At 42.1% G+C, this 24,642-nt stretch overlaps 2 protein-coding genes across 2 annotated transcripts in view; both read right to left on the bottom strand.

The window, feature by feature from the left end:
* Positions 1–1,817: 1,817 nt before the first annotated feature.
* Positions 1,818–11,656, bottom strand: tmem132a (transmembrane protein 132A). The gene is made up of 13 exons (XM_034601267.1): positions 11,575–11,656; positions 10,459–10,685; positions 10,136–10,348; positions 9,860–10,035; positions 8,492–8,632; positions 8,135–8,401; positions 7,358–7,510; positions 6,836–7,031; positions 6,548–6,691; positions 5,853–6,055; positions 4,426–4,645; positions 4,082–4,273; positions 1,818–3,345 (listed from the first exon to the last, which is right to left on the bottom strand). The coding sequence occupies exons 1-13, from the start codon at positions 11,654–11,656 to the stop codon at positions 2,374–2,376; spliced, it is 3,186 nt and encodes a 1,061-aa protein (XP_034457158.1). The 3' UTR covers positions 1,818–2,373.
* The window catches only part of LOC117760043, a 31,025-nt gene continuing 10,708 nt past the window's right edge, over positions 4,326–24,642 (bottom strand). The window contains exon 7 of the transcript XR_004613603.1: positions 4,326–4,382. The gene's annotated coding sequence lies outside the window, so the exon portion shown is untranslated. The remainder of the gene's footprint in view (positions 4,383–24,642) is intronic.

The raw sequence follows: 24,642 nt of genomic DNA, 5'->3' as shown, positions 1-24,642 counted from the left end.
TTGGTGAAGATTTTATGATTGTTTGCCCACAGAAGAGCTTGTCTCTTTTACACAGTTACTGTGGTGGACAGCAACTCACAACATGTACCGAAGTACTGAGCTAAACTTGTACTGTAAGTTGACTTTATCCTACTCAATACTTCTACTGCATTACCCTAACACACACACACACACACTACCCTAGTGATGTGAATGATCCATCCTAATTTGAATTCTAATCAACAAAAGAATAATTTTCTACGTTCAATCACAATTGTTTTTCGAATGTTGTGTGGATTGTAAGGTTTTTCTAGTCTTGACAACCAGCCAAACTTTACCGTACATTCATCCATTCTCACACACATTCATAGAATTTATGTGCCTCTGATATATATCAGCCACTGCAGGAATCAAAGGGTTGACCTTCAGGTTAGTGGACCACCCGCTCTATCAACTGAGCCACTGAGCCAGTGTTCTGGTCAAAAATAACACAAAGCTTCTACACAGCGAAGCATATAAATACTAATGTCTGAATCTCTTTGTCATTGTGGATTCAAGAATATCAATTGCTGGTTATTAATATTTAACTGTAATCTTATCAACTTAACATTCATTTTACAATACGAGAGGTGATGACTTTGACACAGGATGAAAATAGCTATTCCACAAGAGTGCTTTTACTTTATGAGGACATTTTGCTAAAAATAATAACATGCTTTTAAAAAAAAAAGGATATCAAGCTGGTATCAAACATGGGTTTCTGGTAATGGAATATTTTGTTAGATTTTTTTGACAGTTAGACATTGTCTGGGGTCTAATTCATGTTTTATTGAATACTGTTTAACAGCTCCGCTTCATCAAACTTCTGTCATTACAAGTCAGGGGGAGCAGCTGTCCTTCAAAACGTTTATTTCATTTAAACACACAGATTTTAGACCAGATAAAGACAACAGACAAGATGACACATTAAGAAAAAAGAAGATTCAGGTTTGGATTTAAATAAGTAGTTTCAAAATACAAAGTCATTATTCAATGTGCTGTAAATACATAGTATATACACTGGATGGAATAAAGACATAAAAAGCTCTCAATTCACTGAGGTACAATTTGTCTGGAAATCTCATCTGCTTCAGAAGTTTTATTTTATTTAATAAGAGCAAATCATGTTCTGTCAACCTGCTTTCAAGTCCACTGATGTGTATAACCACACATCAACAACTGCACCATGGTTAGACTGATTGATTTGATAAATATCTGATTGACTGAGTAAAGATCCAATGGACTGAATAAAGCCTGGGTGCACTGATAGACAACTGCAACTATAACTATAAATTCTGTAGCATCAGCAGGACTATTACATGGAGCTCTTGTGCTCAATAGATGCAGTAGTAGTATTTACAGTCGCGCTATTGCCGTGCACATGTAAATGTACCCTTGACCACATTTTTAAACCTCATTGAAAGTGCGGCGACGGCTAAAGCCAACCCTGATTCACCAAACTGAAATTCTTTCAGAAGCATGGCTCAGTTTCAGCTGTCATGCTGTAAAATACTGTTAAAATTCGAGGTCTCTAAATAAGGACTGGGAAGACCTTGTTCTAAGTAGGTTTTCCTAAATCAGCCAGTTAGAAGCTAACTGATGGTGATGCTGTCCCCTTCTCAATTTGTACAAAGGTTTGCAAGGTGAAATGGTTATTTGCCCTGGTGCATCAGGAAAAATATAACAAATTGAACAAATCAAACAAACATCCATACTCAAAACTTAAAGTCACATAAACCAATGACAAAGGATGACAGTTATGCACAGTTAGACAAATAAAGCTGAATCTGAGTGAAATAGTGAAAAACAAGTGTGAGATGGATTCAAGAATCCAAACCAACAACCTTAGCTGTGAAATTAAATTTACACATTAGAGTGCAATATCACATTGTGTCACAAGTGACGCTACAAAACACCCCAAAAACAAAGTGATGTCACAGTTGCACTGGGGGTATGAGCGACCACAAACTGTAAATGGTGTATTGGAGTAATGCTGTGGCATTATATCCCATATCACATGGTTACTGGTACTTTCACTATCATGAATCTTCAGGGGGTTAGGGTTAGCGTTAAGGGGAGACAGGGACGACCCTCTTATATTCATCACACACGCTCTGGTGCTAGAGCCACTGCAGAGTTTAAAGCAAAAGTTTAAACTCTGAATAGCGCCCCAGAGTTTCAGTGAATTTCAGTCCTGACCCTCAGCAGTGAACAAAGTGTGGATGTATTTCTGTCCCTAGCTTGACATTTGGAGCAGTTAGACCTCCAAGAGGTTTTAAATGCAGCGTCATGTTCGTTGTTGCTTTTGTGTTAGAATGAGGACAGATTTGATTTGAAGCTCAGCCTGTGAATGTGTCAGCAAATGATCTCCACTTCTTTAATGTCCTCTCTATTGTTCTGGTCCTCCTCTTCCTGCTGCTGCTTCTGCTTTATCTCGTCTTCACCCTCTGTCTTCTTCCTCTTCCCTGCGTCAATGTCCTCTGCCTCTTCCTTCATCCTCTCCTCCTCCTCTTTTTCCTTTGTGCCACCCTCTAGTTCCCCTTCCATCCTCTCCTCAGCCGTTGCCCTCCTCCTGTCCCGCAGGGCACAGGGCAGACAGTTTGCCAAGAAGAGGACGGCAGAGAGACAGAGCAGAGAGAGGACGGCACCAACACCAACCTCCAGCTCTCGAGTTCCTTGCCCACCCTCCTCCCCCCTCTCTCCCTCTCTCTCATGGCTTGGAGAGAAGTACACAGAGCCCTCCTCCTGGCTTGGCATCAGAACAGCTCTTTCCAGATTGTTGCGACTGACCATCCCTCTGTTCCCCACCTTGTTCCAATTTCTATTAGTCACTCCCCCGCTTATCTTGTCATAGTAGTCGTTGCTCACATTCCCACTGTTGTCTTCATCAAAGTTTGATGTGTAAACATTGCTGTCTGACTCAACCAGCATGTCTGATATATCAAACTCAAACTCCTCCCCCTCCTCCCCCTTGTCCCCTGCTGGCTGCAGGAAGCCCAGGTCTAGGTTAACTCTTATCCAACCAGATCCCCTTGCTAGCCTCCTCATCCTGCCTCCTCCCCCTGTGTCTGTCCAATCCGTGTTGCCTTCACTTATCAAGTTGGAGGTGACTGGCTGGTCAGTGCAGGTTGAAACCAGAAGTTCTGCTCGCAGTAAAGGCCCACCTCCATCGCCCTGGGCAAAGATGCGTTGGTTGGGGCCCGGTGTCACCACAACCACAGTCTCAGCCAATGAGGAGAGACCCAGGAAATAGGGAAGGTCACTGAAGGAGGAGAGGAGGGAGGCGGCGTCATCGCTAAACTGAAGCCAAACGCTGATGGACGCCTCCTGTAGAGAAATGATATGCATGGAATTATCATTAGACCTCACAAGTCATTGTCCTCTGAACTGTCTCACATGTCTTTAACAGTAAACTATTGTCAAGTATCAGCCAGATAGTGGCATCACAGTGCTGAAAAAGAGCCAACCTCAGCTTCATTACAGCTGGAAACCCAACAGACAAGACCACAGCCAATGTAACACAGGCACACAGGAAGCTGAGCCCTCATTCAGAGGGACAATTTTTGTCAGCTTATTTTAAAGAACGATCACAGAGCAGAATACTAATATGATATATCTGTGAAGATTCTCCCCTTATATGTTCAGGACTTATACAGTATATTGTAGATTGGCATCTGGACTTGCTTATATTTCTTGAAGAGGTTTAGACCTCTTCAGGGTTTTTTAAGTGGTAAATGGTCTGTATTTATGTAACGCTTTTGTGTTGATGACCACTCAAAGCAATTTAGCTCTAACTGACAAGAGGGACTTTAACCTATGCTGAGAGTGGTTATATTAAACATGCAGGCCAACCCATTTGGATGAGAGGTGAATCATCTTCAAGAAACACAAGCATGTCTAGTTGCCTATGAACACTGAACCCCAACTTGCCCCTGTTGGCTGTGCCATGTAAATACAGAGCATTTACAGAAAATCCAAGGTTGGAAAGGTTTAGAGGGAGGGGGCCTTATGCAGATGTGGAGTGTAAATCCCACACACACATCAAAAATGGCTGCTCTCTTACCTGGTGGCGGTTGTACAGGATATTGTAGGCCGTCACTGTTGTTGTGATAATGGAGGGGTGTGTGGGGCTGCTCATGACTGACATGCCGAGGCCATTGACCACTTGTACTGACAGGTCTGCAGGGGTAACAGGATCGGAGGTCACAGTGATGTCACATCTGCCCAGCACGCCATCCCACTGCTCCGAGACAACCTGAGAGAGATAGAGAGAGATGATGATGACGATGATGATGATGATGATGATGATGATGATGATGATGATGATGATGATGATGATGATGATGATGATGATGATGATGATGGAGGAGAGAGATCCAACTGACATGATACACAACTATCACCTACATAGAGTGAAGTCTTTCCTGGCCGTAAACCAATCAGGTTGTTCTGGGTGCCGAGGGAAGCCACTGCAGGGTCCTCCACTCTCAGCCACTCACGGACCAGCTCTGTCACATCCACGAACCAATCAGACGAGTTTAAGAGGTGTACCGTTCTGCTGCGGGAGTCCTGAGCTGTGAACTGAGCCAGAACCTGAACCGTGGCGCGCTGATACACCGGCACACACCTGAGGAGACATGGGACACGTGAGGAACTAAAGTGTGTGTGTGTGTGTGTGTGTGTGTGTGTGTGTGTGTGTGTGTGTGTGTGTGTGTGTGTGTGTGTGTGTGTGTGTGGGAGAGGGACGCATGTGATCGTGCCTGTGTCACCCCTACAGAAGTTACATGTGTGACCTCAGACTACAGATAAGGGTTCGTGCTCAGCAGACCCTAAGAGCCTTTCACATTTTCACACTCAGCACTAAACTGTCTTAACCTCAGTCCAGTAGAGTGTGTCTGCACATCAGTGAGTGTAGATTATATTATTATGTTTTCACTCTTTGGTCACTAAGAAATGAGAAATCACAGCTGTGGTGACAGGAGGATTATTTCTGAACACTCATCACACAAAGAGATTTTGCACAGCTGGTCTGTTTTTTCTTTTACCCTCAATAAGTCAGACTGTTTTTCAAAAGCTCCCAAAGATATACCATTCTAAAATATTTTCAGATTTACTTCAGACTTTCGACACAAATGAAATTAAATGTAATTCATGTTGTATGAAACATCTAGGATGATGGGTTAAAGGTGTTGCAGGGACAAGTCCCACTATGTGCTGATTGAAAACCAGAGAATCGAGGGTACTATCAAAATAACAAAGGCCAGTGTATTTCCAAGAGGGTGAAAAGAAAAAAACATTTAAAGGATAAGAGTTTGAGAGTAATTTAAAGTTTGAGGTTCTCAAAATGTTGAGCTGAGGAGATCAAATAAACTGCGTCCCCTGAGGAAGAAATAAGCACAGAACTGAATGGATCTGTCATCACAGATGTGGTCCCAAAGGTGCAGCTGGAGGAGAACAACTGCAGCGCCTGATGAGAGGTTTTAATATCATTTGATGGCAAAGAATTCCAACCAGCATGCATTCCATTAAGTCAGCGCTGCGCTGCTTCGCATTAAGTTGAATGAGCCAAACCTCCCCTTCTCATAGAGAAAGTGCTGCACATAGATGCACTGTATGAATGGGTGTGAATGGGTGAATGGCAAAACCTTTACTGTGAAGTGCTTTGAGTGGTCATCAAGACTGGAAAAGTGCTATATAAATACAGGCCATTTCAAAATGTGTCTCAGTTCATATTTTGATCATCTTTTTGTAGAGAAACACACAAACACAGCCTATACATGAATTATATGGAAACCATGACCGCAAGGTGAGGACACATGCAGGCTGTCTTGTACCCATTCTCTGTGAAGTGGTTCCAGCCACTGATGGCGTTGAGAATGGGGTCTGACAAGGAAACTCGCAGGGGCACAGACGGAGCCCAGACCTCCAGACACACAGAGCCGCTGAGCGCGCCCAGTAGAAACTCCACCACTGCACACGTGTTGCCCAACCCTGATTCGCTGCCATCCACAAAGAGGGTGGAGCAATCACTAGACACCTGTAGTTAGGATGGAGTGGGAGAGAGGACAAGTGTAAGAAACACCAGGAAGCATACAGTAAAGGACATAGAGTAAGTCAGAGATGGGTTACAAAAGAATGTGTAAATATGGCATTAAATTAATGGTGCATTCATCAGTATATTTATAATAACAAAGGCTAAAACCTATTATATACCAGGAAAATCATGACTCTCCACAATCGTCAGTGCTGCTCGTTGTGGCAACTGCTGGGATTCTCTATTATATTGTAAGGTCTTACTATGTTAAGTGTCTTGACCCCACAGAACCATTGACATTCCTATAAACCAAACTGCTGATTAAAACTATCACAGGTTTTATGTAGTTCTCCAGGTAAAATAGCTAATTGTTACCTGCTGCTGAAAATCGAACACAGTATGGGACAGTGTGATAAGATTGCTTTTTGTCTAACATGTAGGAACATAGAGTAATTAAGCAGTGCGCCAGGCTGATGTCCATGATGTGTGTTGCACCTTGAGAGTGTTCTCGTTGGTAGAGTGACATGTGACTGCAGCGGTGACATCTGACAGCTTCCCATCATGGCTTATGGCCAGCACAATGACAGGAAGTGATACTGGCTGGTTGGTCAGTATGGCGGTGTTGATGATCTTGTTACTCTGAGGACAGACGATCAGATAATCGAAATTATCTTCAAACATATCATATTAGAGGGGCCTTAAGAAGATTTGAAAGATTTGGGAATGAATAAATACATTAAATATGAAAGCATAAATACATATAAAGTAATATATAAAAAGTACCTCTGTGATGGGAGCAATCCCAACAATGTGTCTGTCAGTGAATGAGAAGGTGCTAACTGTCCCCGCTCGTGGCGATGGCGGGTTACTGCGCCCAGAGTACTCCACCCACCAGTTAGCTGACACTGTCATGGCAACACCGAAGCTTCGCCTCAAACCGTCTACTGACAGACACACTACCTGCAGAAGAAGGGTGGAACTGCAGGACGACACAGAGACTGAGCTGTCAGTATGTCAGCACAGTACGTCTAATGAAACACAGTTACTGCAGAGGGAAGATCCCACCTTCATTACACAGGGGACTTGCTCTTAGACCATTGAAATAGTCCTTTAATGAAAGCCTTGAGGCTGGTCCCAAATACTGTGATCAGCATTACATGCTAAATTTCAAAGATGCCAAACTTAAATTTGGTCACAAGAGGTGGATTTTCCATCTCTTAGCTGTCACTGTGTTCTCATTTATACAGAACCTCACTCCGTGTTTCACTGACACACTAAATTGAGGTGCAATTAAACTCTGCCTACTTGTGCGAGTGCTTGAGTGTACTGTGTTTGTGGCAGAGGATGCACAACACATCATGTTTGGATCCTTGACTTTTCTCCAAGGTCACTGCCCACAGGTCAGAGGTCAGGGTTCTCTGTGCCACCATGGACACCAAGCCCTTCTTCACCTTCAGCCTGAAGACACACACAAACACACACACAAACACACATACAGATTTACAACGTAAAACTGCAAGAGGTTGTTGGCAGTATTTAAAAAAATGCTAACATATACCAGGACGCATCATTTGACTAGCACATAAAACAATTCTCTAGGACAGCCTTCTTCTACCCGCTCAATATTGTGAAAATATTCATTAACATCAGGATGTCCCAGTACATCTGTGAAAATCCTCCAGCTGGTCCAAAATGCTTCAGCACAAGTGCTGACAGGAACTAGAAGAAGACATCCTATTACTCATGTCTCTGCATTTGCTCTCTGTAAAAGTAGAATAGAATTCAAGATCATGTTCTTCACATACAAAGTCCCATCATATATTAAAGAGCTCATAGTGCTGTATGATCACTTAGCCCTAGAAGATGGCACATTGAGTCTGGTTCTAGAAATTTCCTCCAGTTAAAATTGAGTTATTTCTCTCCACAGTCATCAGTGCTGTTTGTTGTGGGAACTGCTGGGCTTCTCTATTATACTGTCAGGTCTGGACCTTCTATGTAAAGTGCCTCGAGATAATGTTGTGATTTGGCGTTAATACTAATTGAATTGAGAATTGAGAAAAACTGATATAATTTAGTGCTCACCTTATGACAACAAACTCGGCGCTGAAGTTGGATCTTAGATTCACAGACATCCTGATTGGCTGTCCTATTAGGACTGGTCCCCTGTGGTAGCGAATCACGACATGGGAGTCCAAACTAAGCTCCTCCCCTTCCTGCTTGTTCAAGCAGGCTTCTTCTTCTTTGGTCCTTCTCTGCCCTGTATGCTTCTGCCTCTCCTCCTCCCTCAGTGCCACTGCTCTGATATGGAAGAGCTGCCTCTGGGACTGAGCCCCTCGGTCCTCCACACATCTGGATGGACGTTCAGTGGGTACAAGTAGATCAGACAAACATTGTTGAGAGAAGAGAGTCAGAGAGAGAACCACACTCACTGCAACATACCCTGGTGGTGTCAGCTTCAGGTTGGCCACCGTGTCAAAAGTGGAGTAGTAGAGCTGTATTTGGTTTCTCGTAGGGCCCCTTGGGTATCTGAGGGCCTGTGGAACATCTGCGTGGGTGTCCCCATCAACACCTGGATGGTACCTGAACCAAGACATAAATTCATGTATCACACGTGTAACTGCTAAGGATCATCATCATCTTCAGCTCACAGAGGACAACTAGGATTCATGGCTTTAAACACACCTGTGATTGAATCTTGAAGCTTGAATGCCCACATGTTCATGATCCTGTTTCAAAGTCTCACTTTTTCCTATGTTCCAAGTTACATTTAGTAAACTCTCTCGCTTGTTTGTGATGTTTGTTCATTGGCTTAATTGATTGTTACTGATGAACACAAAGAATACAAATAATTTCACACTGCAAACAGTTCTCCAGCCCTGGTTCACACTGTGGTGTTGTAGAGAATAGAGTTTGGCCACTGGATGATACCAACAATCATCACAATGTTGAATCCAGCATCATGACCGTCAGCAGCTGTGCAATCCCTGCCACACACACACAGGCACTACAGTTCCAGTATCTCTGCTATAATGTAGAGGATCACTATTATATTATTTATTGTGAGTCATGTCCCAGTCCAGCTTTTTGGTCCCATTTTTAGTCTTTTACTGTTAACATCTGGCAATACCAATTTGAGTGTTAATGTTATTGTTAACATAATGATATATTCACCATGAAGTGGCTTTATACTACATTACTTTTCATTTAGCTGGCGCTTTTATCCAAAGTGACTCACAATAAGTGCATTCAACCATGAGGGTAAAACCCCAGAACAGCAAGAATCAATTAAGTACAATTTGCTTCAAAAAGCCAAACTACAAAGTGCTATATGTAGCAGCAACTAAACTGATATCTTTTAACAAAAATGAATTGACAGTAGTTTATTAGACATCATCTTCTTCACCAAGGTGTAGTCAGAAGAGATGTGTTTTTAGTTTTCCGGCGGAAGATGTGTAGACTTTCTGTTGTCCTCATGTCAATGGGGAGCTCGTTCCACCATTTAGGAGCCAGGACAGCAAACAGTCATGATTTTGTTGAGCGACTAGTGAGGGAGCAACAAGCCGATTGGATGCAAATGCAGAACGGAGTGGACGGGCTTGGGTGTAAAGTTTGACCAAGTCCTGGATGAAGGCTGGACCCGATTCGTTCACAGCACGGTACGTAAGTACTAGTGTCTTGAAGCGGATACGGGCAGCCACCGGTAACCAGTGAAGGGAGCAGAGGAGAATAGTGTGTAGTGTGATTTTGGCTTCCCAAAATAAATATGAGAACTTATTTAAGAAGAAATAACAAACTTTGGCACCTCACCTCAGTGAGTTGCTGTGATGATGTCCACTCCGCTGCCGTTCCCGCTTGTGGATGCGAATATGAGGGTGGATGCGACTTTGCCACTTGTGCAAATCCGGATGTGATCGATTTGTGTTTTGATCCTCGAACCAGTCACTGGGCAGCGTGAGAGTAGCTACACATAGCCCTAGAGGAGGCTGGGAGACAGGACAGATTGATGGACAGATCAAAACAAGTTGAGGGAGAAGGTGCAATGAATGACTGAGAAAGACGGAGAGAAAGGACTGCAGTTTTCACCTGTGTTATACAGGAGGCCTTGTGCTCCTCTGTATCCTTGAAGGCATGCAGGGTAATACAGGTCCTTCGGGTGCTCGTGTCACCCCACTTGTGGAACAGTGTCCTCACCCTGAACCTTTCCTGCCCTTGCTCATCCCTCCCTCTCTCGACATGCTCTGAGAGGAGGGAGGCAGACAAAGGGGGGGAGAGAGGGAGGACAGCCTCTGATATGAGCTGTGGAAAGACACAGAGGTAGTTAGCTTCCTGAGGTTGGAACAGAACTAGCATGCATTACCATCGACAGTTAACCCACCAACAGATCTCAGCTGTCCTTTTCGTCTTACCTGTGTAACTGAGTAAGGGCCAAATGAAGCCTGGAGGCCTGGTCTGGGGCCCCAGCTGGGTGGGGGCACCATGAAGAGGCTCTTTGAGAAAGAGAAGGGGCTGGAGTTGGAGAAAAGAGGGCCAAGCTCTGCCTGGGACAGAGGGAGTAACTGCCAAGGAGGAGGGATGACTGACATGTGGACTGGCAGGGAGAGAGGGAAAGGAGGCTGGAGGAGGGATGGACGGACTGAGGGAATAAACAAGAAAAAAGAAGGTAAAGTTGTGAAGCAAAATGTGAGAATGAGGCATGAAAGAAAGTCCACAATGAGGAAAATAATCCCACTCTTTGACATTAAAGGGCCAGAGTCTTCTTTCTTTTCCTCTTCTTCTTAAAAAAAAAAATCACATCATATTTTTTTTATGACTGTTTCTTTTACTACAACAACAGGAAGACAACAGGAAGTAAACCTAATTTGTCAATACTCATTTGTTTACATGGAATAGTCATGGTGTGGTCTATATATGATAGAGGCTAAAGCAACACAACACACAGGAAGTGATACAAAAATGATGATTTCTTAGAGAATAGTTGATGAAAAAAATGTTAAGGGGACTGATATTTATGTGTGTGTAATCTTGTGCAGATCCAAATTAACATTCAGATCTAGTAGCCTAAATTAAAATGTGGTTCCATAAGGGGACTGTTGGACCTTGGCAGACGTATGAGCTCTACTGAGTGACTTATCGTTTCTTGTCGAAGGTGGAACGTTCCTCTGAGCTCATAATAAAAACTCCACCTTTAACACCAGTAGAACCTTCGAGGGACTATACAACTTGAAGAATGGTCTTTTCAGTGAGGATGACACACTGTGCCCAGTAGTGAAACGTTTGAGATGAACTGTATTGTTGAAAGGAAAGTATTGGTAAATGTCTGGATGGGATATATTTGATGGGAACAATGTAAAAATAAGAAAACTATGTGAGAGAACATGGTTGAAAAGAACCGAACAAGAATGAAGCAGGAATAAACCAGAAAGTTCCACAAGCAGATATGCAGGCAGTATGACACGTATACATGAAGTCAAACTCAGTTAGACCCTACAGACAGAAAACTAATCCCCATAGTAAAGACTCACCTGCTGTGAAAATCCAAAAGAACAGCAGCATGCTACCTCCTCTTCTGTCCCACCACACACCAGACCCGCTGACACATGCCATCACCTGTGACCTGGTGCAACACAGTATTATGTGATCTGCTGCATTTAATCATTATGAAACTATTCTGCATTTGATAGATCTTATGCAATGATTGACACTTTAATTATTCAACCATATTTCCCCCAACCTCAGTCAGGTGCTTTTCGTATTTCTTATATTTCTAAACCACACTAATGCTGTTGTAATAATGAAGGAATGTCCCATCCCTGCATGTAAACAAAAGCAGTCTCATCTTCTTTATTTGCTTCCTCTGCAACTTCTGAGCAGATCCCAGTCTTCATCGGCAGATTACGTTTTTCACAATCTGTCGAGTTCAGCTCTTAAGACAACATGAACAAGAAGCCCTGAAAATGCTCAGGATAATGGTTTGAACACCTACTGTTGAAAATGAGCAAATCAGCTGTTGAGGAAAACCATTCGATACTGTCAAAAGCTCTAAAACATGCAGGTAAATGGTGTTTGACTGGAGATTGTTTTGAAAACCAGTGTTTGAAGGTGGAGGGTAAACTGTCAGGCTCAAGTCTCACTGCACACTCCAGCAATTAGCTGGAAACAGAAAGAGGTGAAAAGTGTGATCAGCTTTTAATTAGTCATGCTAATTTGGAGATAAGTTAGTTATGTCAGAGTCAGATGTTTAACAGTAAAGGGATGGATGATGACTACATAGAGTTAGATAGCTAACAGTTACTATAGTCAGGTGTCCTGGATGCAGAGGACACACATATGTGAAGCAGTGTCTTTTCTTCCTGACAGTCATTTTCACTGGTAAACGGAAAAACACTTTAAAACAAAAACAAGAGCTCTGGTGTATTGGTGGGTTCTACAAAGAGCAGCTCCATGTTGTGATTTGTGTGTCAATGTTAAAAACACAGAGGTTTTATAGGTTGTGCTCACAACTGGTATACAGCACCTGCAGGAGCACAGAATTTCACACCAACCAGAACCTCCGCAAGGCAAACTTATCATAGACAGATAAACATGAGCAGTATTAGTCCTGTGAACACACACACACACACACACACACACACACACACACACACACACACACACACACACACACACACACGTCAGCTGGTAGAAATGGGATTAAATTCAGACACCGTGTTCTGCAGCAGAACAAGTTAAATCAGTTGATTTAGTAAATATATCAGATGTGTGTGTTATTACATGTTCTCACATGGTAACACATGAGATAACAGTATACATAGTGCACTCCCCTCCCACACACACACCTGTTCTTTTACCTACCTATTTCACCTCCAGATTCCATCTTTTCCTCAAAGCATTTTTAAGCAGGCTGATCCACATCACAGCTCCCGCCAGGAAGCTAGAAAAATTTATTTTAAAAATTAAAATCAAAGTAAACAGTAATGTGCTCTTTACTCTCACTCTTCTTTGTTGCTCTGCTGCAGCTGTAAACCTCTCCCTCTCTGAGCCAGAGTCACACAATACAGATTTATGTGTTTAAATCGGTAAATAATCCCCCTCCCTCCCCCACATCCCGTCTCTCTTCCCTTCTTTACAATCTCATTTTTTCCTTTTTGCTTCTTTTTCTTCCCCCTTTCCTCACTCCTCCCTTCTTGGTTTCTTCTTTTACCCACCCTTCTCTTTCGTCTACTTTTTAAAGTTATTTTTACTAAAGAATAGTTCACACATTTTAGTGTGTGTGTGTGTGTGTGTGTGTGTGTGTGTGTGTGTGTGTGTGTGTGTGTGTGTGTGTGTGTGTGTGTGTGTGTGTAGGAGCATGTGTGTAGGAGCATGTATGGAGTGCAGTGGCAGTAAAATCAACAGTCTAAGTAAGCCTCAGACATTCTATGGAGGCTGTGCATGAGGATGATAATGTGTAATATTAGGCTCAGCAGTTAAAGCTGAGTGCTTGTCAAAGTAATGTACATGCTGTGGGATGTAAATCCCACTGAGAGCTGGACTCCACGAGCATGACAGCTCCACATTCATGCTGTGGTATGTCACATGTCACATGCATAATTGTGATGTCAGCATTGACATGGCAATTACCCCATTTTCTTTGTTCGTAAATGGAGATATAATAGTCCCCAGAATTATCTGAGCAAAAATTAACGAGAATGTGGCGTCTAGAATGGTCAAACATGATTTATAATAATGAATAAACATCTTCAAAAGTTGATATGACCTTTTTATATTTTATATAGTTATGAATTATGGAATGTTTTCTGTCAGGAGCAAGAAATATACTGACACTTTTATCAATGAAGATGTCAAGAAATAAAGAGTGTGACTCTGACGCTGGACACAGCTCTCCATTTTCCATTTACAACCAATGTTGTATTTTTATGGTTTGTTTTTTGGCCCAGAGCGTCTGTTTTAAACACCCATTAGTTTACAGGCCCTGATGTGCACTGTACTGTATGGTCACAGTGGGCTCTGCTGATTTCAGTGTTAACAAACAGTAAGAGAGAGAAGAGACTGTAACAATTCGCCTTGTTTAGGAAAAAGGGGAAAATTACTACGCTATTTTAAAAGGAGCACGGGCGGACCTGTCACGCTGTGTACGGGCGCCGTCGCCTGACCAATTTACAATAAACATGTCTCTGAATAATCCTTCATTTCAATGTCTAGTTCTTATTGTTGGAATATAAAGTATCTAACTAATGAGGGAAGTGGTCTGAGATAAGATAACTTCACTGTTCTCTGTCCTTTCACCCTCTGACTCCACAACATGACAGCTCATTTGACTAGATTTAAAGATAAAAAAATGCCAAATTCAATCAGACCTATAGAGGAACACATGGGACTCATGACGGAGGACGATACCTCACAGAACACGTCTTCATCTAAAACTCTATGGGCTCGAGGGCTCTTATCCACTTCTAAAGGAGCATTGAGTTACTATCTCCTTCTCTGCAAAGTTTTTTTAGCGCCATGACATCGGCACAAATTTGAACTTGAAGCATACCCCCAACATTTTAGTCATTAATTGCACTTGAACAAACATCAGTGTGATACGAACAACTGAAAATGACAGAAACCACATTTGAGAAAGTTTATTCAATGCGTACCTTTTCTTTTTGGTCCATGTCCCATCCACCGACATGGAGGAGGCAGAGTGTATGGCCTATACTGCAACCAGCCACCAGGGGGCGATCAAGATGATATCTGTATCTGATCACAGTCTCTCATGCTTCCCTCCTCAGCGCGGTCGTCCCCCCTCACTGTGCTCTGTGGTAGACAGTGAAAGTGAAAGTGCATCAGGGCGTTTTCAGCGACTGGAGGGAGTTTTCTTGATTCTGCAGCAGATTGTGGGGCCGACATGTCAGACGCGTCCACATCCAGAGACTATCAGTCCATTTCGTAAGTAGGCTTCTTACATTAAGGTGGTTGAAATAAGAGGCTGTTTATCAACCCGTCAGGTATTTACCACTCTGTGTCCCGGAGGAAAGCTCGAGCTGATGATGTTTTTATTTGACCTTTATGCAGCTTTGTTACGTTGTGTCGACTGAAAGTTTCTCTGTCTGTGTTTTTATTTCAGAGACATGCCGCAGATATATCCAGGTGAGAAAACACGTTCAATGTGTTTATACTGTGACAACATATGTTTCTACCGTTTATCAACCATTTGAGTATTTGAGTTTGTGGAGAATCAAAAGTGAAAGTGAATTTCTCCATTGTCACTGTGGCACTAATGACTATTTAATTTGATCTTATTCTTTGCTAGAAACTAGAATGTCTCTGAATAATCCTTCATTTCAATGTCTAGTTCTTATTGTTGGAATATAAAGTATCTAACTCAGGGGTGCCCAATACGTCGACCGTATAAGGTAGTGTGGGTCGATCGCCTCACGCATGCACGATTGGACATGAGGCAGTCACGTGGACGCTCCGGCTCTCTCACACCGGGTTCACACAGGATGCGTGGCGGCGGTGGATACCAACATTATTTGGTCGGTAGGTCTTGTTGAGCTGGTCATTTCAAGAGTAGCTCACAAGCCTATAAAGTGTGGGCACCCCTGATCTAACTAATGAGGGAAGTGGTCTGAGATAAGATAACTTCACTGTTTTCTGTCCTTTCACCCTCTGACTCCACAACATGACAGCTCATTTGACTAGATTTCAGTGTTTCTGATATATTAAACGAGAAATACATATTTAAAATAGAATAAATAATAATAAAAGTGTCATATGGGAAACCGACTCTAAATCAAGTCAGATATTATTGCTGCCATCACAAACAGGCCACTCCTCTTTTTTCAGATTTTAACATGTCCTCTATTTTATATGAGTATAATTTGATATAATCATAATATAATGTAATAATTACAAAAACGTTAAGTAACTTTCATGTCATGTGACCCACTGATTTCAAACCAATGCCGAATATTTGTTGTTACTCTTGATTAACAGGACACACCTCTTTTTTAGTAGATTTTAAATTTAGTCAGTTGCTAATTTAATGAATTTTGATGCGGTTCAGTGTAAGAACACACACGGGACATCGCTCAGGATGTGTTGTTGCACAAAATCCTGATGCAGATTAATGATCATGTTCTTCTCCTCTGTTTTGCCTTCAGAGTCCTGGAGTAAGTTCTTTCTGGTCCTGACTGGAAAAACGAACGACACTCATGGAGACTTTGTAAACATGATTAAAAACAACGGACACACTGAGGTCACCGCTCCTGAAGAATGTGACTACTGTCTGCTCTTCTGTCCCATCACTTCACAAGTTGGAACCGACGTGGGTTTGTCCCTCAGACACATTCCTGGTGAGAAATGAGTGGGTGGAGACCAAAACAGAGCAAACAGGAGAGTAAATACAACACTGAGGTTCATTAGGAGGCCAGAAACGATGCTAATGTTGGTCCATCTGCTAGATGTGTGTGATCGTTGCCATATCAACTTAAAGAAGTAGTTATAGCTTGGATTGAAAATACAGGAAAAGGTGAATAAAAAGAGCCACAGAAACCAAACGGATCTCGTTACTTTCCACTTGTGTCCGACTCAGTTGCTTGTTGTGTTTTTCTCTGTTCTTACAGAAAATAAGCCGACGATCCTGGTGGTGATGTATCACACCTTTGAGCTTAACCACGTCGTACCCGACAGCAGGAGGCTGACGGACGACCCGCACGTCCACCTCAAAGTGAACTGTCTGTTCTATGAGCAGAAACTGCTGAAGTCTAACTGCAACGATATCGCGCGGTTTGAGATCCAGAAGTTTCTTGGATTTCCCCAGGTGACGACTGGATTTACCGACATATTACTGTTACTGTTTAAAGATCACGATACCGTTTGATTATCATCACTCATGTTTTTCTCTCGTTTTCTTTATTGTAGAACTCCTTGTCCACCAGCAGGGGTAAGTGTGACTTCAGATTTCTTTGCAAACTCAAAGGGAGGGAGACGGTTGTTTTCTTCAGTTTAACAAGTCCACTTGTTCATTTCTGGCCAAAGACATGACATCATCGAAATAATCTCAGTATATCTGCTCTATTCCCACCTCCAGTATTAATACTAATACTATTGATCTGATATTAGATGAACCTAATAAACTGGCATCTGTGTACGACTCATAGACTTTGAATAAAGATGGAGGACGCGTCTCCGCCCAGAGTCAGTCTCAGCTGTCAATCATGATGTTTCTCCATATTTTAATAGCATCCAATATTTAAAACTGAAATATCTGGAAAAAATAATTGCACTTGAACAAACATCAGTGTGATACGAACGACCGAAAATGACAGAAACCACATTTGAGAAAGTTTATTCAATGCGTACTTTTTCTTTTTGGTCCATGTCCCATCCACCGACATGGAGGAGGCAGAGTGTATGGCCTATACTGCAACCAGCCACCAGGGGGCGATCAAGATGATATCTGTATCTGACCACGGTCTCTCATTCTTCCCTCCTCAGCGCGGGGTCATCCACCACCACCACCATGGTCAGCGACAGAAAACATTTCCAAGTCTCCAATCCCCGGCGTTCCCTGTGTTCTGTGTTAGTGATACTAAACAAACAGTGAACACGCATGACAACACAAAATCAAAATAAGGAATCTAAAATCTCTTTGAATCTCATTATCACAATTAATTATTCCTAAAGTGAGAAATCTAAAGTGTCATGTATGTTTAATTGTGAAGGTTCCGGGGCTGAAGATTGTCAGGAGAAATGTTATGACGTAGTTTTTCATTCAGGAGAGAAAAATGAAGAAAATGCATTGAAGTGGAATGAAGACAACTCCAGTTTGCCAGATCTGGGCCACAAGGAAGACTTAGCAATACCACATGTCAACCAAAAGTGGGAAACGTCAGGCTCACATCAGTTTTGTCCAGAAGAGCCGCATTAATGCCTGAAGTGGCCCTCATCTGTATCATGCACAGGGGAAAGTTATTGCAAATTGAAAAGTGAGCAGCTTGAAAAGGTTGAAACTATTGTCTTAAAACAATATGAGCTTCAAATCAAGGCGACAGACAATGAGCGAGGGAGAAGGAAACTAACTCACTATATCTAAATCAATGTAAAAGTTATCTCAAGTTATAATGGTCTTATAGTTATAATGGTTTTATAGTTTTAACGCCGATTTTAAGATGGACTTGAAAAAGCAAATTGTTTCATGCGGATTAAAGAGTAAATTGGTGTCAGCAGTAACTTATGCTTTTGAGAAATAGGTTTTCTGTCATGTTCAAAGTTGTGTCGACTAGAATCACACGTGCTCCGATCCGATGAGGTTTCCAATGAAGACTCACTTTTAAAAAAAATACTGATTGTTGCTGCTTTATGCTGCTTGAAATATTAAGATCACATTTATAATCGTCATGTTTGTGCCGCTTGTCTCTGTAAACGTTGTTTTCCACTTGAAAATTAATCAATAAAGGTCTCGTGAAACTTTTCTGTTTCGTCTGTTTCAGTTTTGTTTATGCGACTTTACAAATTTGACTTTAAGGTCAAGCGCATCTCCGGCAGACTCTCTGCACCGTGAAGAGAAGCGGCAGCGCCAACACCAGAAGGTTTCTGACCACAGAACCCGGCAGGACTGAAGTCGTGCTAAATCCATTCAAGTGAAGAAAGATGTGCCCTGAAAACAAAACTTCTTCGGTGGAGGTAAAGATAAAAAAATGCCAAATTCAATCAGACCTATAGAGGAACACATGGGACTCATGACGGAGGACGATACCTCACAGAACACGTCTTCATCTAAAACTCTATGGGCTCGAGGGCTCTTATCCACTTTTAAAGGAGCATTGAGTTACTATCTCCTTCTCTGCAAAGTTTTTTTAGCGCCATGACATCGGCACAAATTTGAACTTGAAGCATACCCCCAACATTTTAGTCATTAATTGCACTTGAACAAACATCAGTGTGATACGAACGACCGAAAATGACAGAAACCACATTTGAGAAAGTTTATTCAATACGTACCTTTTCTTTTTGGTCCATGTCCCATCCACCAACATGGAGGAGGCAGAGTGTATGGCCTATACTGCAACCAGCCACCAGGAGGCGATCAAGATGATATCTGTATCTGATCACGGTCTCTCATGCTTCCCTCCTCAGCGCGGGGTCGTCCACCACCACCACCATGGTCATCGACAGTAAACATTGCCACGTCTCCGACTTTTATTTCAGAGACATGCCGCAGATATATCCAGGTGAGAAAACACGTTCAATGTGTTTATACTGTGACAACATATGTTTCTACCGTTTATCAACCATTTGAGTATTTGAGTTTGTGGAGAATCAAAAGTGAAAGTGAATTTCTCCATTGTCACTGTGGCACTAATGACTATTTAATTAGGGCCCGAGCACCTCCGGTGGGTATTTCGAAGGATTTGTATTTCCCTTTTGGGCTTTTTCAGGGCCCAGACAGGCTCAAATTCATACCAAAGTTTGCCGGAAATTCAAAACTCTAAAAAGTAATTGTATTCTGGAGTAATTAGAAATGGGCATGGCAAAATGGCTCAACATCTAAGGAAAAGCCCCTCAGTTAGCTTTCACCGATCTTCACAAAAATCGTAGCCCAGGTGTATCATGACCAGACAAAAAAAAAAAGTCAGAGGTGCAATTGGAAAAACGCAACAGGAAGCCCGCCATTTTGGATTTAGTGGCCATTTTAGCCATTTTCTACATTTTTACTTTGACGTACTTGTCCCAGGGCTTTCATCAGATCAACTTCATATGGAGATGAGTGTCATCACAACAAGATGGAGATATAAACTACCTCGAATTTCGCGTTTTCATCACACGGTGTGACCGTGGCGTGGCGTCAAAGTTTGATTACACGCCATCAAAACACGAGGTTCTGTATCTCGGACATACATGGTCCAATCGAGTCCAAACTAGACATGTAAGGCAAGAGTCCCGGCCTGATGACATCTACACAGAAATTATGAATCGTGACTTTTCGTCAAACGCCATATTAGTGGCGTGATGTTAAAGTTCATCAACTCGCCGTGAAACACGAAATTGCTGTAACTTCAGTGTTCATGCTTCAGTCTCCCTCAAAATACATTTGTGTAACAACAGCCCCCCCATGAAGATATTTATATGGTTTTAAGGAATGGGCGTGGCAAAATAACTGACTAGCGCCCCCTAAAGTGCAGCCCCGGCACTACGATTGGCCGACAAAAATCGATAGGGACATGTGTCTTTTCATAACAAACAAATAAGTCTCTTGGATAGATATGCTAGACCAAACAGGAAGCCCGCCATTTTAACTTTAGTGTCCATTTTGGCCATATTCCACATTTTTACTTTGATGTACTTGTCCCAGGGCTTTTATCTGATCAACTTCATATTGAGGTGAGTGTCATCTAAACAAGATGGAGATGTAAACTACCTCGAATTTTGCTTTTTCGTCACACGGTGTGACCGTGGCGTGGCGTAGAATCTTGATGATTCGCCAAGAAAGAGGGATTTATTATAACTCCTCTGTGCATTGTTCCATCAGCCTCAAACCTCAGTCACACATTCACAGTCCCGCCCTGATCAGATCCATGTGTCAATATTAACGCGTCGTCAAAGCCCCCCCTGCTTGCGACAGGAAGTGACATGTTTTATACTTTGATGAACTGCTCTTGGCTGCTTTACAATATACAGCTCAAATGAGCTGAGAGAAGTCATTGGACCATGGTCAGAATTGTGACATTTCCTCAAACCTTGTAAACATTGAGGTGCGGCGAAGATTCATCCTTCGCCAAAGGAGACGATGTTGTCATAACTCCACTGTGCATTGTCCTATTACAACCTAACTTCTGTCTCATGATCAGAGTCCAAGCCTGAACATCTCTATGTGTCAATATTTCCTCAGGGTCATAGCGTCACCTACTGATTCGCCATGAGACAGGAAGTACTTTGATAAATCCACTCTGCATTATCCAACCGGCCCCGAACTACTGACCTATGATCACAATCCTGACCTGAACAGCTCCATATATTAATATTAGTGCAGGGTCATAGCGCCACCTACTGATCAGTGTGAAAATGAAGTTGTTGTAACATGGTCCAATTGACACAATATTGCTCACGCTACATCAGAGCCCCTACTTGAACAGATCTATTAGTCTGTATGTAATAATACTGATGGCGCCACCTACTGGCAACAGGAAATAAGCTTTGTTTTACAACTATCCTTCAATTTACATACAATTTTCACAGTGTGATGTGCAATTGATAGTGTGGACCGTAATGAGCAATTAGGAGGCAAGGATCGACATCGCGTGATGGACCCAGGAAGTGAAGCGTTTATCCTTGCCGCAGTGCGCAAAACACATGCAACACAGAGACGTGCGCTTGGTCATTGATCGCTCTCTCCACTAACTGCAACAGGCTTCAAAATGTGTGTGCTCGGGCCCGTCAGTGCTACAACGTAGCCCTTGTTCAATATTATTTCTTAATGTTTTATGTAAAAAAATTGTGTGAATGAATGATTCCAATCAAACTGTAGTAATAGTAAACATGTTGCTTTTTTTGACCATCTTCCACTATCACATCTGCATTAGCAAGTTTTATTCTCTGAAAGAAAGTGACCAGAAATTTGAGCTAAGGCTTGATAGATATTTATTAATTAATCAATCAAGCAATCTATACAATCGTATTTGTATAGCCCATAGGCATAAATCATAGTTTATCTTTTTAGGCTTAACAAGGTGTGATATCCTTTGTCCTTAATATTAGCAAGAGTATGGAAAAAAATACCCCCAAAAAACTATTGACAATGGATACAAAATGTAGAAACCTCAGAGAGAGTCACATGTGAGGGATCCCTCTCCTGGGACAGAGTACAATAGATGCCGCGTGTAACTGAACGCATCAACACAATAACAGTATTTATAACACTGATGACAAAAGGCAGCGTCTAACGTTAACAAAGAGGTGTGTCAATGATTGAAGCATGTGTTTGAAGCAAATGTCCAACAGAGATGGAGGGAGCAGTAATGGCAGTTGTAATGATTGCGGTGTTGTCAGTAATGGTGGTATACTTTGTTCTTTTTTCATATACAAGTACAGCTGGGGCTCATCTGCATAGTAGTATTTCATGGTCGTAGTAGTGTGTGTGTGTGTGTGTGTGTGTGTGTGTGTGTGTGTGTGTGTGTGTGTGTGTGTGTGTGTGTGTGTGTGTGTGTGTGTGTGTGTGTGTGTGTGTGTGTGTGGTGAGACTGGTAATATAGCAGAAGGGGCTTAAAGGACAATGGATCTGACACTGAGAGGAGATTAACAGACCAGAGAGAGAAAAAATGAAAAACAGCCTCTACATTTCCCCACATAGACCTCAATCTAGATCCACTGCACTCAGTTCTCATTCACTTAGCAGACTTCCGTCTTTGCATTACATTTATACATTTACATTCACAGATATGCAGAAGCAGATTGCATAAAGAAACATTGGTGTTATAACGTTGTATCAACATTTTAGTACAAGATTTCTCAGTTTTATAAGAGTGTAGGTAGTTTTATAGGGATTTATGACACTTGGATACCATTGGATAACATTTTCAAAAGCATTAGCTACCTATCTTTTTGTCTTGCTGGGAAATACAACAATAAACCTGTTTTTAATGTGGCCACTCCTCAGCTCCTCTCCAACTTTACCTCTTACTAGCTCAGTGTCTGTTGTAAATCTGCCTGGAATCTTCTGTTCTCTTGGCCTGTGTTAATACTCCAGAGCTACTTCAGAATTATTCCATGTCATTAGTGAGTTCTCCTCAAACAGTTCTACAATATAAAGTCACTTCTATTATTTGTGTGCTGGACGTTGTGTACAGAGCTTACGCAGAGTGAAGAGTGAGCTCTATGCAGAGTGAAGTTTGTGTTCATCTTACCTGCATGTTTTGATTTTAAAGTTGAATGGTACTGGATTTGCTTTCATACTGTTTCTATGGCTTATACGTACAGTTTTCTTTCATACATTACATGTCGACTATTTCAAGGTTTTCAGTCTGTTAAGCAACCAACACAAACTTCAGACCACAACTTTTCAAAGTAAAAGCTCTGTAATTCTGCTCATTATAAAGCAAAGCAGCAACAAAACAAACATTGTGCTTTTACTTTTAGGCCAAATTGCAAACAGAAAGTGATTCTGTGAATGTTACTGCCAATGACGGAGATCAGATCAGAAACCATGAATGTCTGTGTCAGTCTGACAACGAAATTATCAAAATGATCTGGCGGTGATTTTGATAATGGTTTGACCCAGTTACTGACCACTGCTGTGGTTTATTAGAGGACATAGAGGAAGACATGTTCAAGACAGTCCACAGACTGACTGTGAGCACGGCCACAGAGCACTGGTCGCCTGTTCATTCATTTTTTATTAATATTGAACATATTGTGACTCAAAATCGCAGTAAAGTCAGCACTGCACTTCCTCTGGCAATATACAATACCCATGCCAAGAGGGGAGCTGATTAGATGAGCAGTTCAGTCGTTTGTGGAATTAGTTGGACCATGCACTTCACTCTACTTTTGGATACAACCTGTATCCAGCTGCACCACAGTGTAACCTGTGGCATCTTCTGACTTTGTTGCTTTGGGCTTAATGTTCCTGTGCAGGCCCAATTTAGGTTATAATTTCATTTGCTTAGTGTCCATCTGCTGCATAAAACACTGTTCAACTGGTAATCCCCAAGAAACTAGCAGCTGGGTCAGCAGAGCAGACAGCAATACTGGTGATTTCTGTCCCACTGAGCCAGACACTCACAGCTAATCATCAATCTAATTTTTGATTATATTTGTTGTTGTCTTTCGCACGGCGCTGTCTGGAGATCTCCTGTCAATCACACCTTGACCAGCACTGTCAGCGTTTGGATGTATCAGGATATGAAATTGATGTGAACATATTCATTACATTCACTACGTTTTAGGATTCTTTTGGAGCTCTGTTGAACCCCTGTGAGGTTTAGGCAGTGACAAAGTGTGGAAATGATAAGAATATAAGGAAATCCAATGGATCTACCTGCTGCCCAAACTGCCCGCTTTTTGTCATGTCTTCATCTCCCTGTACATGTCACATGCTCTTCCATATTTCTCTCTTTCTTGTCCTCTTCTCCCTTTATTTCTGTCCCCCTGTGCCAATCCCCTTCTGGATAATCTGTAGCTGTAATCTGTCATCTGTCATTGTTTCTCTTCATGGGACATTTGCAATGAGGCCAGATTATCATCTCATACCATGACCTGACCAGGCAGGATGAGACAAAATACACCCACTCATACACAGATGGACACTCCCTCACTCACTTCCTCACTCGCTCACTCACAGAGAGAGAAACAGAGAGAGAGATGTGCTGTAGGCTACAAGCAGGTACAGAGAGGACAAGAGAACAGGATGAAATACAGATACAGCAAACATGTGTGTGTGTTTGTGTTTCACAGTTCTGGTCCCAGAACACAAACAACATGTGTCCTCTCTGTACCTGCTTGTAGCCTACAGCACATCTCTCTCTCTCTCTGTCACTCAGAACACAATGACCTAAAAAATACAGGCAGCATCACAATATGGATCACCGCTGCTTTTTGAGGCA

The sequence above is a fragment of the Hippoglossus hippoglossus genome, chromosome 1 (assembly GCF_009819705.1).
Source record: "Hippoglossus hippoglossus isolate fHipHip1 chromosome 1, fHipHip1.pri, whole genome shotgun sequence".
Classification (NCBI taxonomy): Eukaryota; Metazoa; Chordata; class Actinopteri; order Pleuronectiformes; family Pleuronectidae; genus Hippoglossus; species Hippoglossus hippoglossus.
The sequence above is the reverse complement of the archived record's forward strand: the minus strand, read 5'-3'. Positions and strand labels throughout refer to the sequence as shown.